General features: G+C 45.5%; 1 protein-coding gene across 2 annotated transcripts in view; it reads right to left on the bottom strand.

Annotated features, from left to right (window-relative positions):
- Positions 1-14,188, bottom strand: part of PDE1B (phosphodiesterase 1B) — a 1,669,085-nt gene that overhangs the window by 1,144,633 nt on the left and 510,264 nt on the right. Inside the window, exon 1 of one of the 2 annotated variants that reach the window (XM_086964607.1) lies at positions 818-1,142. The exons of the other annotated variant lie outside the window; for it this stretch is intronic. Within the exon in view, the coding sequence (XP_086820733.1) occupies positions 818-981 (164 nt within the window). The 5' untranslated portion in view covers positions 982-1,142. Of the gene's footprint in view, positions 1-817; positions 1,143-14,188 lie in introns of those variants that run through there. 2 annotated transcript variants of the gene reach the window in all.

Here is a 14,188-nt window from a genome sequence, read left to right as displayed (position 1 = left end):
AATTCCACCCAGTGGTGGTAGTTTGAACGTGCTCAGGTATCTTGGCAGTGAGATCGGGTACACAGTGGGGGTGGTTAGTGGGATGTGAGAAAACCCCAAGAAGACTAAGGGGCAGATTTACAAGCCCCTTGCAACACTGTTACGCCGCCGTTGCGTCACTTTTGTGACGCAGCGGTGGCGTAAACAATGCGCCACGTTGCAACTTATTTACAACGAGACGCATCTAGGCAGATGCGTCACGTTGTAAAGCCCTGCGCCACATGAAACCTGCGTCAGGTTTCATGTGGGCGTTCTGTCGCAGGGTGGGCTTTCCCACGCAGGAAAGCCCCGTAAAACTGACGCAGTGAAATCTACAAGATTTAACTGAGTCAGTTTTACGACGCTGCTGCGTCAAATCCGTGCGCCTGCTTGAAGCAGGCGGAAGGAGTGACGCACCACGTTGAGTATGGGTGACCCCTGTGCATTGCAGGAGTTGCGTCACGCTTGCGACACGACTCCAGCAATGCGCCGCCCATACGTCACAAGATGCGTCACGCATCTTCCCTTCCTTGCACCATGGTGCGCCGCATTGTAAATGCGGCGCATCTGTGGTGGCGGAAGGAGGGGATTGCATGACGCATCTGTTCTGGCGCATCCCTGCTGATTTGCAGAGATGCGCCAGAACATGTAAATATACCCCTAAGTCCCTTTTATACAGGCGCTGAGACCACTGATCGGATTTGGTACTCAGACCTCTGAGTCCCGGAAGCTATTTTGACATATGACGTAGGTGTGAGAACAGCCCCTCTTTTCCAGGAGCAGGTACAGGGTGCCTTACCTTGCCCAGGGCGCGTAGAGGTGCCGCTTCTGAATTTTGATGCAGGTGGTCATCGGTGGGCACTTTGAGGGCTTCTCCTGGGGGCTGGCTCTGCTGCTGCTGCTGAGCACGTTGGCAGAAGTGCGGGGCCCCATACTCGGCGTCTCATGGTGGGGCGCAAGCATGGGTCGCTCTGTGCGGTGCCCTGGTGCCTGCCTGGGGAACTCTGCGCGCTCTGCGAGACCGAGCGCGCAGGGAGCAGAAACATCTGTCTCTTCGGCAGGGGGAGGAGGATGGCAGGAAGAGGGCTCGCGCTCGAAAGAAAGTTTATAGAAAAAAAAAACAACAGGAACTCTCTAAAAAGGCTGTGGGAGTAGGGCTGGTGCCGCTTCTCTTTCCTCAGACGTAGTTCTTGCGATGACACAGGCGGTGGGACTTTGGCAACCGCTGGCAGGGATCAGGTCCGAGGGTGCGGGTGCGCTTCTGTGGGTTTCTGTGCTAGTCTAAGCTAGCATTAGAGCTCAGTGTTTACAATCTGTCTTCACTCTCCCTTCTCCGCTCTTGAAACAGAAACAAAAGTGCCTCGGACAGATAGCTCCGTTTTACATTTTCTTTCTATCTTTTTGGTTTGTTTTTGAAAGACGTTGTCATAAGAATTGAAAAACTCTCGAAAGGAGGGAGGGGAAGAAGGAGAAGTTGCTGGTGCGTATACCTACCGGGGTAGCTCCCAGAGGCAAGCCGTAAACACAAGGGATGAAAGATGAAACGTGTGTGAGGGGCACGCTACAAGCACGTGAGCCGAGCTGACCCCAGTTGCTCTGTCTTGGAAACCACGCCCTCTTCCTCAGCTGAGCCAAGGCAGTCATTTCAACAAGAGAAAGATCTGTGAGCTCGGCAGCTTTACTCATTCCTTCTACTATCCCACATACTTGGTTGAGTCTTAGTAGCTTTGATTTCCTAGATTCGTCATGGCCGCTTTTTACAACTTGCAGGTGGGGCTAACCTGGCCAATTCCTGGCACTCATCACTTGATATCTTTCAGTGACCTCCCGACAAGCCAGGCATAGTCGCAGCTTGGAGACAAAAGGCTGCAGTTATTTATTTCACATTTAACATGATCTTGACTCATTAGCCCGCAGGCAATCAAGCGCAAGATGTGAGAAAACATATCATGAATAAATTCAGTCCACACTTGGTTGTGGTTGAGACCTCTGAGCAGGTTCAAGGTTTAATCCTGTCACCAAAAATCCCCCCAACTGGACTGCAGGTGCCATCATCGCCCCCTGCTTCCTTGTTTGCAAGTCCCACCATTTGACATCACAAGAGCCACTGAGTCACCAGGCACCCCCTTCTGTCCCTCTCTAGGGTGCCTTGTTCCTGCTCTTCAGTGTGTTCCACCTCCACAAGGTGACTGCATTTTGTCTTGCATTGGTGTCTCCCCTGTACCTGTATCCTGATCTGAGTGGGTGTGTCTTTGTTTTTTCTCTGCCAACTCGTGCGTGCTTTGCACCTACGTTTTTCTAGCGTTTTCCCCAGCACGATTGGCCCACCTGAAAGTTGCAGGTTGTTGGGGGCCTCCACTAATTTCACACAGAGGTTTTTTTCCGCTGGTGCCAACCAAATGCACACAGTGAAATTTGTGCCGTTCCCCTCACCTCTTGCTTCCGCCATCCATGCCCATGGTGCCAGGTGCCTTTTGCTGTTCTGTGGTCTGTGAGTGTCAGGCCATGTTATGGCTCCATGATTCTGTAAGGCCCTGGCTATGCTGATCCATGGCCTTCACCCTAGCCCACCCATTCCTTCCACTAGGAACCCTCGCTATCCTTCAGATACCTCTACTGGTTCCCACAAACTACGCTGTTTGGCGAAAAAAGACTGTTGTCCTTTGTTACACATTTAACATGATCTTGACTCATTAGCCCATAGGCAATCAGACTACACATCTTATCAGAAAACACATCATGCATATATTTAGTCTATACTTGGTTGTGGGGGGGACCTCTGAGGAGGTTCAAGGCTTAATCCTGCCACCAAATGTCAATTTGTGGGCTGTGTGGCCCAAGTTGTGTGGCAGGTGCCAAGCCTCCCTTGTCAGCCGGCTTCCTTTTCTGCATGCCCTAATATTTGGCTTCTCAATCCCCACTTGGTTACCAGACACCCCTTCTACCAATGTCTCTTGTGTATTGTTTTTGCTCTTCAGTTTGTTCCAATTCCGCCATGCTGCCTGGGATTTTTTGCACCTGGGCAGCTCCCCTCAACCTGTGACAATCACTGTCATATGTGCATTTAACCAGCTCTAGTATTCCCATAATGTTCAGCAGGAACATGTCCAGCCCTACCTCTGTTCGGAGGATGTCGCCCACTACCTAAAAGCCGGAGACCAGCAGGTTGATCAAACTGTGTCTGACAAATTCCCAGCCCAAGCTCTTGCAGAATCTGCTCATTGCTACATTCAGTTTACTAAGATCCCTTCCACAGCCCTGTACTCCTTGGACCCCCTCCAGTTGAACCTTGGTATGAACTTGGACCACACTATGCTGAAAGGTGCCATGAGGTGAGCTATCTCTGCCATGTCCCTTTTGATTGCCTCCTGTAGCTGACCCCTTCCCATCTTAGTTAAGTCGCTCCCCAAATGTATCACCAGCACTTCGGGCCTATCCTGTTTCTTCAGTAGGCTTCCAATTCATGCCAGACCTTCAGAGCCACTCTACCATTGGGTTCTCCACCCCTACCCCTTTGAATCTTCATCTTCATTCTGCCCATTTTTTAAGCCCATGCCACATAGAAAAGCCCAACTATCCACACCCTCTTCCTGTCCTACGGGTCCCCTATGGGAGTTAGAGTTGTCACCACCATTCTGTCCTGATATAGCTCTTGTAAACATATGACTCCCACCTGCCCAGCCTCTTTATGGCCTCCCTTTGCAGTCTGTGTTGTGCTGCTGTAGTGGGTACCTGTATCCGGATTAAATATGTTCCAAATGGTTGAACTGGCAGTCCCACCACTTCGATCCCACTGCACACCTCCAAATGAAATGAAATGAAATTTGGTCAAGGAACTATCTGCATGAGTGAACAGAGGTTGTGCTTCTGGTGGCCTCACAGCCGTGAATGCCTTCATTAAACATACTGGGCAGCATTCGGCTACTTCTATGCACGTAGATTTACTGACAAACAATGCAATGCATATGCTCATAATGACTACATTTGAATATAATTATTGTTCCCAGTGATTTTAATGGTGATATCATTGCTAAAATGTGGCGTGGTTATTGTTATTAATGTGGTGACACCCTCACAAATCCAGTAGATCTGCCTTATGTCCAATGACACTCCGTTATACTCTGATGTTTCATTTGGTACAGGCAGAGCATTGTGATTATAGGGTTCAGGACCAAGCATGGGTGAAATGTGATATGAGGGAGACTCCAAATGTATTTCCATATGCCTGATATTTGTAAATTAATGAGAAGCATTTAGTATGTGTGTAGTAAATGTATTTTCACTTTAAATAAATAAAAAGCACTAACTGGACAATAATTCACCAAGTGGTGTTGTTGCATGCCAGCAAATTGGAATTTCTACCCAACACTACCTCCCCAGAGTAGAATTTGGACTGCTCTGCTTTTCTTCCACGAGAGAGCCGCATCCTACAATGGGATACCTGCTTCCTAATATTAAAACAATTGGAGACCTCGTACTTGTGAAGGACTCACATTCTTCACAACTAATAACCCAATTTCATATAGCTGGCTTTGTCATGGTGCTTTTTTTGTCTAACTTTCAGCCATATGGTGCAACAGTCTCACTGTTGTACAACATGACTAAAATATATTGTTAATGCTAATAGTTCTCTCGTAGGCGAGACCAATTGACTTTGCCAATGCTTATTACATCTAGTGCTTAAGGAACTTGGCCCTTATTGGAGGGGGTTAGTGCTGGAGTGCCAGCACGCCATCCCTTACCCTCCCACCTCATGTCTCCACCTAGGAAACTCGTCTTTGAGCAGGCAAAGGATGCACCCTCACTCAGCTGATTTAAAAGGGTGAGCGCTGGCATGGTGTGGCACAGCAGCGGCTTCTAGCCTGAGTGGCAGCGAGAAGTTTTTTTGTTGGTGCCATGGAACTTTTGCACAGCGGGGGGTAAGATCTTTATGGGCTACTATGTGTTTACAGCCTACAGCACAATTGAAAAATCCTTAATGGGAAACAACCTTTACAACACAACTTTTACACCGCACTACCGTTACAACAAAACTTTTACAACGCAACATCCATTACAACGCATGCATTTACAACACAACCATTACAACGCATGACACTACAACGCACACCACTACAACGCATGTCATTACAACGCAGTCATTACAACGCATACCATTACAGCGCATAGCATTACAACACATAGTACCCTTACACTATCCAACACTTACCCTACTGTTGCACCCCCTGGAGTTAGAATAGTAATTTTTACCCCTACACTATCCAACACTTACCCTACTGTTGCACCCCCTGGAGTTAGAATAGTAATTTTAACCCCTACACTATCCAACACTTACCTTACATGCAATGTAATGTTATGCGTTGTAATGGTATGCGTTGTAAATGTAGTATGCGTTGTAGTGGAATGCGTTGTAAAGGTAGTTTCAAAGAATTCGTTGTAATGGCATGCGTTGTAATAGTATGAGTTGTAATGGATGTTGCGGTGTAAAAATTGCGTTGTAAAGCTAGGCGTTGTAAAAGTATGCATTGTAACGTCATACATCCATCATTAATAGCCTGCAGATCTGCAACACCACAAATTCCTCCTCAGTTTAAGTCACCTAGACTTGCGCAGCACAGAATATAATCTTTTTAAACTAGCCATTACTTACTGAATTACAAAAAGGCACTCATGAAATACATTCATTACATTTATGCAGCATATTTACATTTTTTTATAGAAAGGGACCATTAGTCTGTAATAAGAAAAGGGCAAAAAAACAAGAGGAGCTTGTGTATAACTTTGCATACTAGCCAGAGATGGATTGGGGTCAAACATCCGCTCGGGCACCCTAAAAAAAGAGGACCACATTTGCGAATTGCACCTTTTTGCAACACACTGCTTCAGTGTTTTAAGTATTCTAAAAAGAAGGAGGAGTTTTGTCTAAAAGAGGCATGTTTTCGTAGCTTCCATGAGATAAAAAAATGTAAACATTGCCAGGACTCTTTATACAAGGATTAGGTCAAAATGGTGAACCACACCTGAGTGTAAGTGATGCCACTTTTTGGCCAATCTGCATAAAATAATGGGCCAGCTCACCGAGAGACTGGGATTGACACCTCTGCCCAGTTGGTAAAATGGAGGTAATAGAGGCCCATCTGCCTCTGGAAAGGCTGCTCAGGCCCCCATTGGGCTGCTGGAGGCATCTGACCAGCACTGACACAGCCTAAATTGGCCTCCATACTGGACAAAAAGTGACCAACAGCTGCAACTTAAATGCCAGCCCATCACCCATTGCCAGAGGGCCCGTCTCACCAATCTTACCCTGCCACTAGCAATTGAACGTCTGCCATGCATGGACTATGATGTATTTACAAAGCAGTTTCTGTAATGAGGATTTTGAAAATGCAGTTTTTGGTTGAAACCATTGACAGGAGGCATGAAACATATACCTCTTAACCCGTTCCATGCTCGTGACGGAACCGCTCCGTCACAAGCCTCGGGTGGGCTGTGCTGGTGACGGAGCGGTTCCGTCACGGCCCGCTTGCCGTGCCTGCGTGGCGCTGATTTCGCGCCTACGCGGCGCTGATTTCGCGCCTGCGCGGCGCCTTCTATTGAGCGAGGGGCAGTGACGGAACCGTTCCGTCACAAACACAGCCCACCCGAGGCTCGTGACGGAGCGGTTCCGTCACAAGTACTGGAGCGCTGCGCGGCCCCCCTCCCCCCTAGTGCTGCGGCAGAATAGCCGCCGCAGCTAAGGGGTTAAAGAAGACAGCTGGGCGGGGTCTGTACGTTGTGCATAGTTCTGCTACCTCATCCGGAGTACTAGGACATGCTGAATAACGATCCCAGATCAATAACATATCGAAAAAATAGTAACTTGTGAGAAATAGCGTCTACTATTTTTTTAATATTACACTGACATTGCTGGCAGCTTCTTAGTACTTTTTTTCTAATGTGGAAGTGGCAAATAATAATGTTGGAGGGGGACATGGCAAGCAACAGCTCGGATGGGGTCAGGAGGGTACAGGGCAAGCAACAACACTGGAGAAGGAAGGGTGGAAGTAAAAGAAAAACATATCCTTGATAGCGCAAGCAGTGTAGGCACTGGAAAAGGAAGCAGTGATTGGGTCAATCTCTAGAAAAGGGACAAGCATATGAAGAGCAAATGAAGGTGCCACGTGCTGACCAACGAGAGGTAAGGAAGTGAGAGTGACAATGAAGCCAATCAATGGTAAGCAATAGGTGGGTTCTGAAACACCTGCTAGTAAACAAAATGGCTTGAAAGAAACAACCCTTTCTTTCTCAGGTGAGACCTAAACACTGCCTGTCCACCACTCCATATTGCCATATCTTACTACTGTAAACTTTTCACTGTGCACCAGCCTCCCCCTTCCCATTCTTCACACCAGTACCGCATCTCTGTTCCCCCTTAACTTCAAGCCCACATTTCATCTCTCCAGAATGCCCACTACTGGGTCTCCAACGACGTACTTTTTTTTCAAGGCCGAAATCCATAACATATATAAATAAATGCGCAATACTTTCTACAAAATGTTATGACACAGTAAACGTGGCAAACATTTGCAGACAGCAGATTCACTATTAAAGGTTTTACAAACTCGTATCCCTGGAGAGTTTCAAGAAACTCTCTGATACACCTATAAAATATTAAATTTTCTAGGCAGTTCCAACAAGCACCCTCAGGCGAAAGCTTTGAAAGGAGCCAGGGGAGGCGCTGAATGTACAGCAATCTTACAGGTCGGAGCCATATTCATTCATGAAAGCTGATAAAATGCCGCCTCTGTCCCACCACAAATCCACAGCACACCAGAAGGAGAGCAGAATCGCCTGTTCATAGTAAATCAGACGCAAAACTTTGTCTCCAAAATCTGGAAAATGTGTAGTGCTGTACAGCCTGATTCAGAAAATAGACAATCTCAGGTCGCTAGATCATGGCTTCTTAAGCGGGTTTTCTGAAACCACCAGGATTGTTTTGAATCTGTATTTAAAAAAATGCTCATGACCCTTTTGAGAAAAAAAATAAGAGACATTTTTGGAATGCACAAACACAACATTCTGGCCAGAAATAGTCGAAGCAAATACGTTGTATGTATAAGATCATAATCAGCACCATATGTCCCTGAAAGCTTTTAGTGGTTCAACCTCCCATGTCTGTGACCTCTCTGAGGTCCCAGCTGACCACTTCTGGAAACCCAACACTGTATTATGATGTGTGTAGAAGAGCCGAATCAGACTCAAAACCAGAAATGAGAACTTGTCTGATGACTTCTATACCACTGCATGTCAGGCGCTGAGCACTGCAGCATACATAGGTATGATCAGAGATCCCTGCCGCCACTTTCTTGGAATTATTCTACACTATCAGTCCCTCCATTTTTCCCCATCACCCAGGATAGTTGCTTGAAAAACTATGTCTTCGAGCACTGGCTTCACACAGAGGGGCATGAACAGACCACAAACAATGAGATACTCTAAAAGACCACACATAAAGACAACGACCGACTCACAATCTCCTACAATCCCTTCTGCACACAAAAACTGCTTTGAGTCCAGCACAAATACACACCAACGACCCACCAACCACTGTGGAGAAGCGTTGCTCAATGGTTAGAGCGGCAGACCCTGATGCAGAGATCTGGCCCGGGACCAGTGTTCAATTCCCACCTTGGTGGCTCTTGGACTCAATCTTACTGGACCTGATAATTCTCGCCTCGGTGCCTAGTCTAATCATGGGTCCCACTCTGTGACTCTGGGCAATAGCTTGCTTAATCTCCACAACAGCCCCAGCAGCACTTGGATGCCTGGCTTCACCTTGGGGGTGCCCAGGAGTGAACATCTCACAGGAAAGCCAGGAAGGGTTCCACAGCGGTATGAATACAGCGCTACGAGACCTCTGGGTAGAAGCCGCTATATAAATACAAAATACATTTACATTTACTAAACCATCCAACCACCTTTAGAGCCGTGCACCATTAACCATGTTAGCTTGGAAAGTTGTTGCAGTCGATGAGGAGCTTCTTATACCAGTTTCACACTATGCCATGTCTCGCACAGTGGTCTGGTGTTCCTACTATATTAATGCTTCAGTTTAAGTTAACCCATAGGAAGACAGCACAATAAGCATTGTCAACCCCAGCTCGCCATGATTACTCCACCACTAATTCAATATTTTTTGGAAAGGTAATATTGTAGGCAGCTTTTGTAAATGTTTCATTGCAAAACCCTAATATCTATGGTGTTGCCCATAACCCCTGTGACTGATATAATGGAATAATGATCTTTTACAACTCGGTATGCCTTTAATGTTTTTCCCACTTTAAAAGTTGGTTATTTGCCACAAGTGTGAATTTTCCTCGATGTATGAGGATCTTCTAGCACAAAAACACCCACCTTTCTTTGGGTGTGTGAGGTGTACATTCAAAGAAGTTTCAAAGCTTCAAACAGCAGTCTAAGGAGCTCAATATCAGCCACCCATAGATTCCAATGGGCACGATAGCACGATACTGGGCCCATCTAAACTAGATGTTTGCTTTTCACACTGACAATCCGGTTGATGGAAGTAGCTAAAATCTTGATGTGAAAACAGGTACGGATAAACTGATCCTTCACCTTAGTCCTCCTAAATGTGCACTCCTTGTATTTTCCAACCCACAAGACTTACCGGCCCCCTGGTAACAGTATTTACGGGGGGGGGCAGTATGGGGATTTTAATGGGCCTCTCATTGTGAGGGGGTAAGTGTGCACAGCCATGCCTGCTGGTCTCTGTCTAGATCCTGAGAGAAGTGAAAGTCTCTAAACATAAGGCTGAACCACTGACAGAATATCGAAAACAGAAATATTGTGTGGACAGAATATCGTATCAGAAATAGTGAGGGCCTAAATACCAAGATGGTAAGTGCAAATAGGTAGGTATAGGTTAACTATTCTTAACTCCACGTCTACATTTCTTGAAGATACATATATTATCAAGGTACATATAGTAAAACGTTGCTTCCTTATAGAAACTTAACTTCAAAATAATTTTTCCTAGATATTCTTGACGCAATATTTCGTTCACACATTATTTTTTCTGTCATATTTTGTCGCAAGGAGAGTGAGTGTAGACGGAAAATGGTTACACATCATAATTTCTCCTACCTTAAACATTTTTTTTACTGATAATCACTGCATGTTCTTGAAGTGTGGCAAATACCCAGCTGGGTTTTCATACTTTTATTCATCCCCTCAGAAGCTAGAGCCAATACAGTAGACACACATAGTAGTGGAAACAATTCCAAATAACATTGTTAAAAGGAAGCTGGCTTTCTGCCTTGATACATAAAATGGACCTACATGCCATATGGGGCCTGAAGGACTATGAATGATGCTGGCAACTTACTTCAAACTAACAGGACTAAATGGAAAAATCTGCAATATGCTAGGTACCTAGGGAGCTGAAAAGAGTAGGTAAAGTTAGGCAGGACAGAGACCAAAAATAGACATACCGGATGAGAATGTAATTGGGAATATATTATGATTCACTGATTTTAGACTGAAAGACTTATTGATCAATGACAACCCCAGGGTTAGGCACTGTTTGTGAACTGACAGCGCAGAGTTGATAACAATGGGTAATTGCATTACTATTCCTGGGCCTTTCAGCAGCTTTTGACACAGTACTCAATGTTATATTACTTCTTATAAGCAAATAAATCAATGTAGATGGCATCATTCTCTCTTAGAGTTCCTTTTACGTAAATAACAGGTCCTACCTGATTCTTATGACCACTTTTTCATCAGCTCTTTACTGCACAAAAGCAGACGTAGAATTCATCATCCCTGCCCTACTGTTAAACATATATTTGAAACCAATACTAAACCTTATCAACAGTTTTGACTTTAAATGTTGCAAATATGCAGATGACACACAGATAATCCTCAAATTGGAAAAACCTAAGGAAACAGGAAAATCGAAACTCAACAACTGTCTCATAGCCATAGATCATTGGGTGTCGTAGAATCATCTCAAGTTAAATGATTAAAAGAATGAAATACTGATTTGTGGTGAATGTATGATCCTCTTTTTTGTTTGGATAAGCAGTGGCCTCCTCCAAAAATATATAAAGAAATATGAAATCTTGAAATTATCTTCGGATCTGCACATACCATGAGTGTTTAAATGAACAAGCTATATCAATCAACTTTCTACACTATAAAAACACTTAGACACATCTTTCCACATCATGAATTTCCTCAAGTGGTTCAGCGAATGACCGCACTCAACTTGATGAACAGACTATAACAGGGCATGCCACACTTAATCATGAGAAGGCTGCAAAGAATCCAGAAATTAGCAGCATGACTACGTCCAAATCTAAGTACACAAACCCGCATCTCTCCACTACTAGGAAGATCGAACATAGCGCTGCTAGCCCTGCTGATTGTCCCCTATTGCAAACAGGTCTTAGACCATGAGAACTTTTCTGCCAAATTTAAACTGCTGCGAGCTGCGAGTTGACACCTGTATTTCGAACGTGATTATTACGTTTTTTAATACCTGTTTCTAGAACTGCACATTTTTTTAAAAACTACTGAATTTACTTACCTTATTGCCCACATCTCTGGTCCGCCGCGGGAATTCCCGTTTGTTGCAGAGGGAGAGCAGGGTAACTCCGGGTTTGCGGTGTCAGCACAGACGCTATCTTGGGACAGGTTGGGGACGCGCTCTAGCTGGCGCTACTTCTGGGGAGAGCCTATTTAGCACTATGCTCAGCCGGACGCGCAGCGGACGCGCGCAGAGGTCGCGCGCAGCGGACGCGCGCAGCGAGCGCGCTGGCGGCGTGCCGTAGGCGCGCCATTGGCAAGTTCGTCTGTGCCCCTCCGTGCCGGACCCGTGCCCAGTGCCACAACCCCTGCACATTTTCCAAAGATGAGCTTTTCCAGTGCTGAACTACTAGAATTAAACACTAGATTCTGTGATAAACCCACAATCATGCTCGATCATTATGCCATCAACCCTAGCGGCTGCCCTTCTTGTGGCTTCCTGCTGAAAAACGCAGATGTTTTTCCAAGAGATGTTACACAGCGTACTAATATCATGGGTTATAAGACTAACAACACCTCCCAGAATTCAGCATATACCGGCCACAACACAGGCCCAGCCAAGAGCCCCACAATCGACAACCATACAACAATAAAAAGTATTCTGCTAAACGTCAGATCTATGTCCAAACATAAATATGAGCTGGAAACGCTAATAACAGATAGCGCGGCTGACCTGATTTTCCTAACGAAAACTTGGGCGTCCGACGCGTCAGTACCAGACTGGAACGTAGCTGTCCCTACCGGCTACTCAGTAGCACAGGTCGACAGAACAGGAGCAATAGGGGGTGGAATAGCGATAATTTACCGTTCCTATCTAAAAGTAAACGTCCTCTCACAATCAGGTCTGGAAGCTGAGGCAATGACATTCAACATCAAGGACAAAAATCAAGAAATCTTATCAGGACTTCTGGTATATAGGCCCGAGGACCTAGAGCCCCTTTCACAAGAGCGGTCCAAACCTTCCTAGAATCCTGCCTCGATACAATTACGTTCACGGTTCTAGGAGATTTCAACTTCTATTTAGAGGCTAATAACAATACCGACGCGGCCACCCTCATTGACAATTTCCAAGGGTTGGGATGAAACAGATAGTCTCACATTCCACCCACCGAGCTGGTCATACACTCAATGGTATATTCACCAACAACAACCATATTCCATTAACTTCGGTCATACCACTTCCTTGGTCAGACCACGCAGCCATCTTTTTTAATTTGAAAATCAATTTTCCCATTACCCGACGAATGGACCACTTGCTCCCAGCTAAAATGGGCTCCTGGAAGAGTATTCAAGCTGACCAACTTACTAAAACTCTATCACGTAATGTCCCCTTGGTCAAAGAGAGTAATACTGGGGCAATCAATTTCAACGCATGGATCAGCCAGGCGATAAATGAATTGGCTCCCGAAGAAATAAAGAAACCTAGAAAACGACAAGTTACCTCACCATGGTATACTACTGACGTCAAACAAATAAAACTAAAATGCAGCCACTATGAGTGGATCTGGAGATGCGACTACAGCATTCCTCATAGGAAAGATTATACCAAGGTCCTGCTGGAATTTAAAATATAGATAAAACAGGCCAAGTCAGCCTTCTTTACTAAGAAGATCCAAGAGGCGTCAAACGCCTCAAAGGAACTATTTAAAACTGTAACAAATCTGGCAAAGTGTCCTCGAGACATAGTCTTTGCCCCTGAATAAACTTTTCTAGACAATATGGCTCTGTTCTTTCAAAATAAAGTACAATCGGTCTATGATGATCTCATAATCAATCTACTACAACAACAACCGACCTTAAGGAACAGACGGAACCTCCTGTAATCCATGTTCCCCATTTCACCCCTCTAAACGAAAATCAGGTCACAAATTTGCTAATTCAGACCAAATCAGGCTCACCCCAGGACCCCTGTCTCCCGCACATACTCCACCTGGCCGGTGAGGCAACCAGTTCAGCCCTTACCCAGCTACTGAACGTGATAATAAACTCTGGAGTCTTTCCTCAAAACTGGAAAAAGGCCTGCATAAGGCCCATTTTGAAAAAGGAATCCTTAGACCCTTCGGAACCCAAACAGTATTGCCCAATATCATGCCTCCCCCTACCGGCCAAGATACTAGAAAAAGCAATTAATCAGGAATGTATGGAGTTTTTAGACAAAAATAACATCTTAGATTCCACTCAACATGGCTTTAGGTCCTGTCACTCCACTGAATCTGCGCTAATTATGGCCACTGATGGAATTAGAAGAACCATGGATGAAGGAGGTAGAGCTGCTCTGATACTGTCTGACCTGACGGCGGCATTTGACACCGTCAATCACAGGGTCCTATTGGACAGGCTCGCAGCAGTAGGCATTACAGATACCGCTTTAACCCTACTCAGATCCTTCCTGGAAACACGAGTGCAGCAAATCCACTGGGAGGGACTCCAATCAGGAGAGTTATTTCTTCCTGGTGGGGTCCCCCAGGGTCTGCGCTCTCCCCTACTCTGTTCAATATGTACGTCACCCCTCTGACAAAACTCATAAAATCTTACGATCTGTGTTTAGTGTCTTATGCTGACGACACACAGATAGTGGTGTCAC

This window comes from Lissotriton vulgaris, chromosome 1_1 (assembly GCF_964263255.1).
Source record: "Lissotriton vulgaris chromosome 1_1, aLisVul1.2, whole genome shotgun sequence".
NCBI classification, from domain to species: domain Eukaryota; kingdom Metazoa; phylum Chordata; class Amphibia; order Caudata; family Salamandridae; genus Lissotriton; species Lissotriton vulgaris.
Note: the sequence above shows the minus strand (reverse complement) of the source record. Positions and strands in the feature narration are given on the sequence as shown.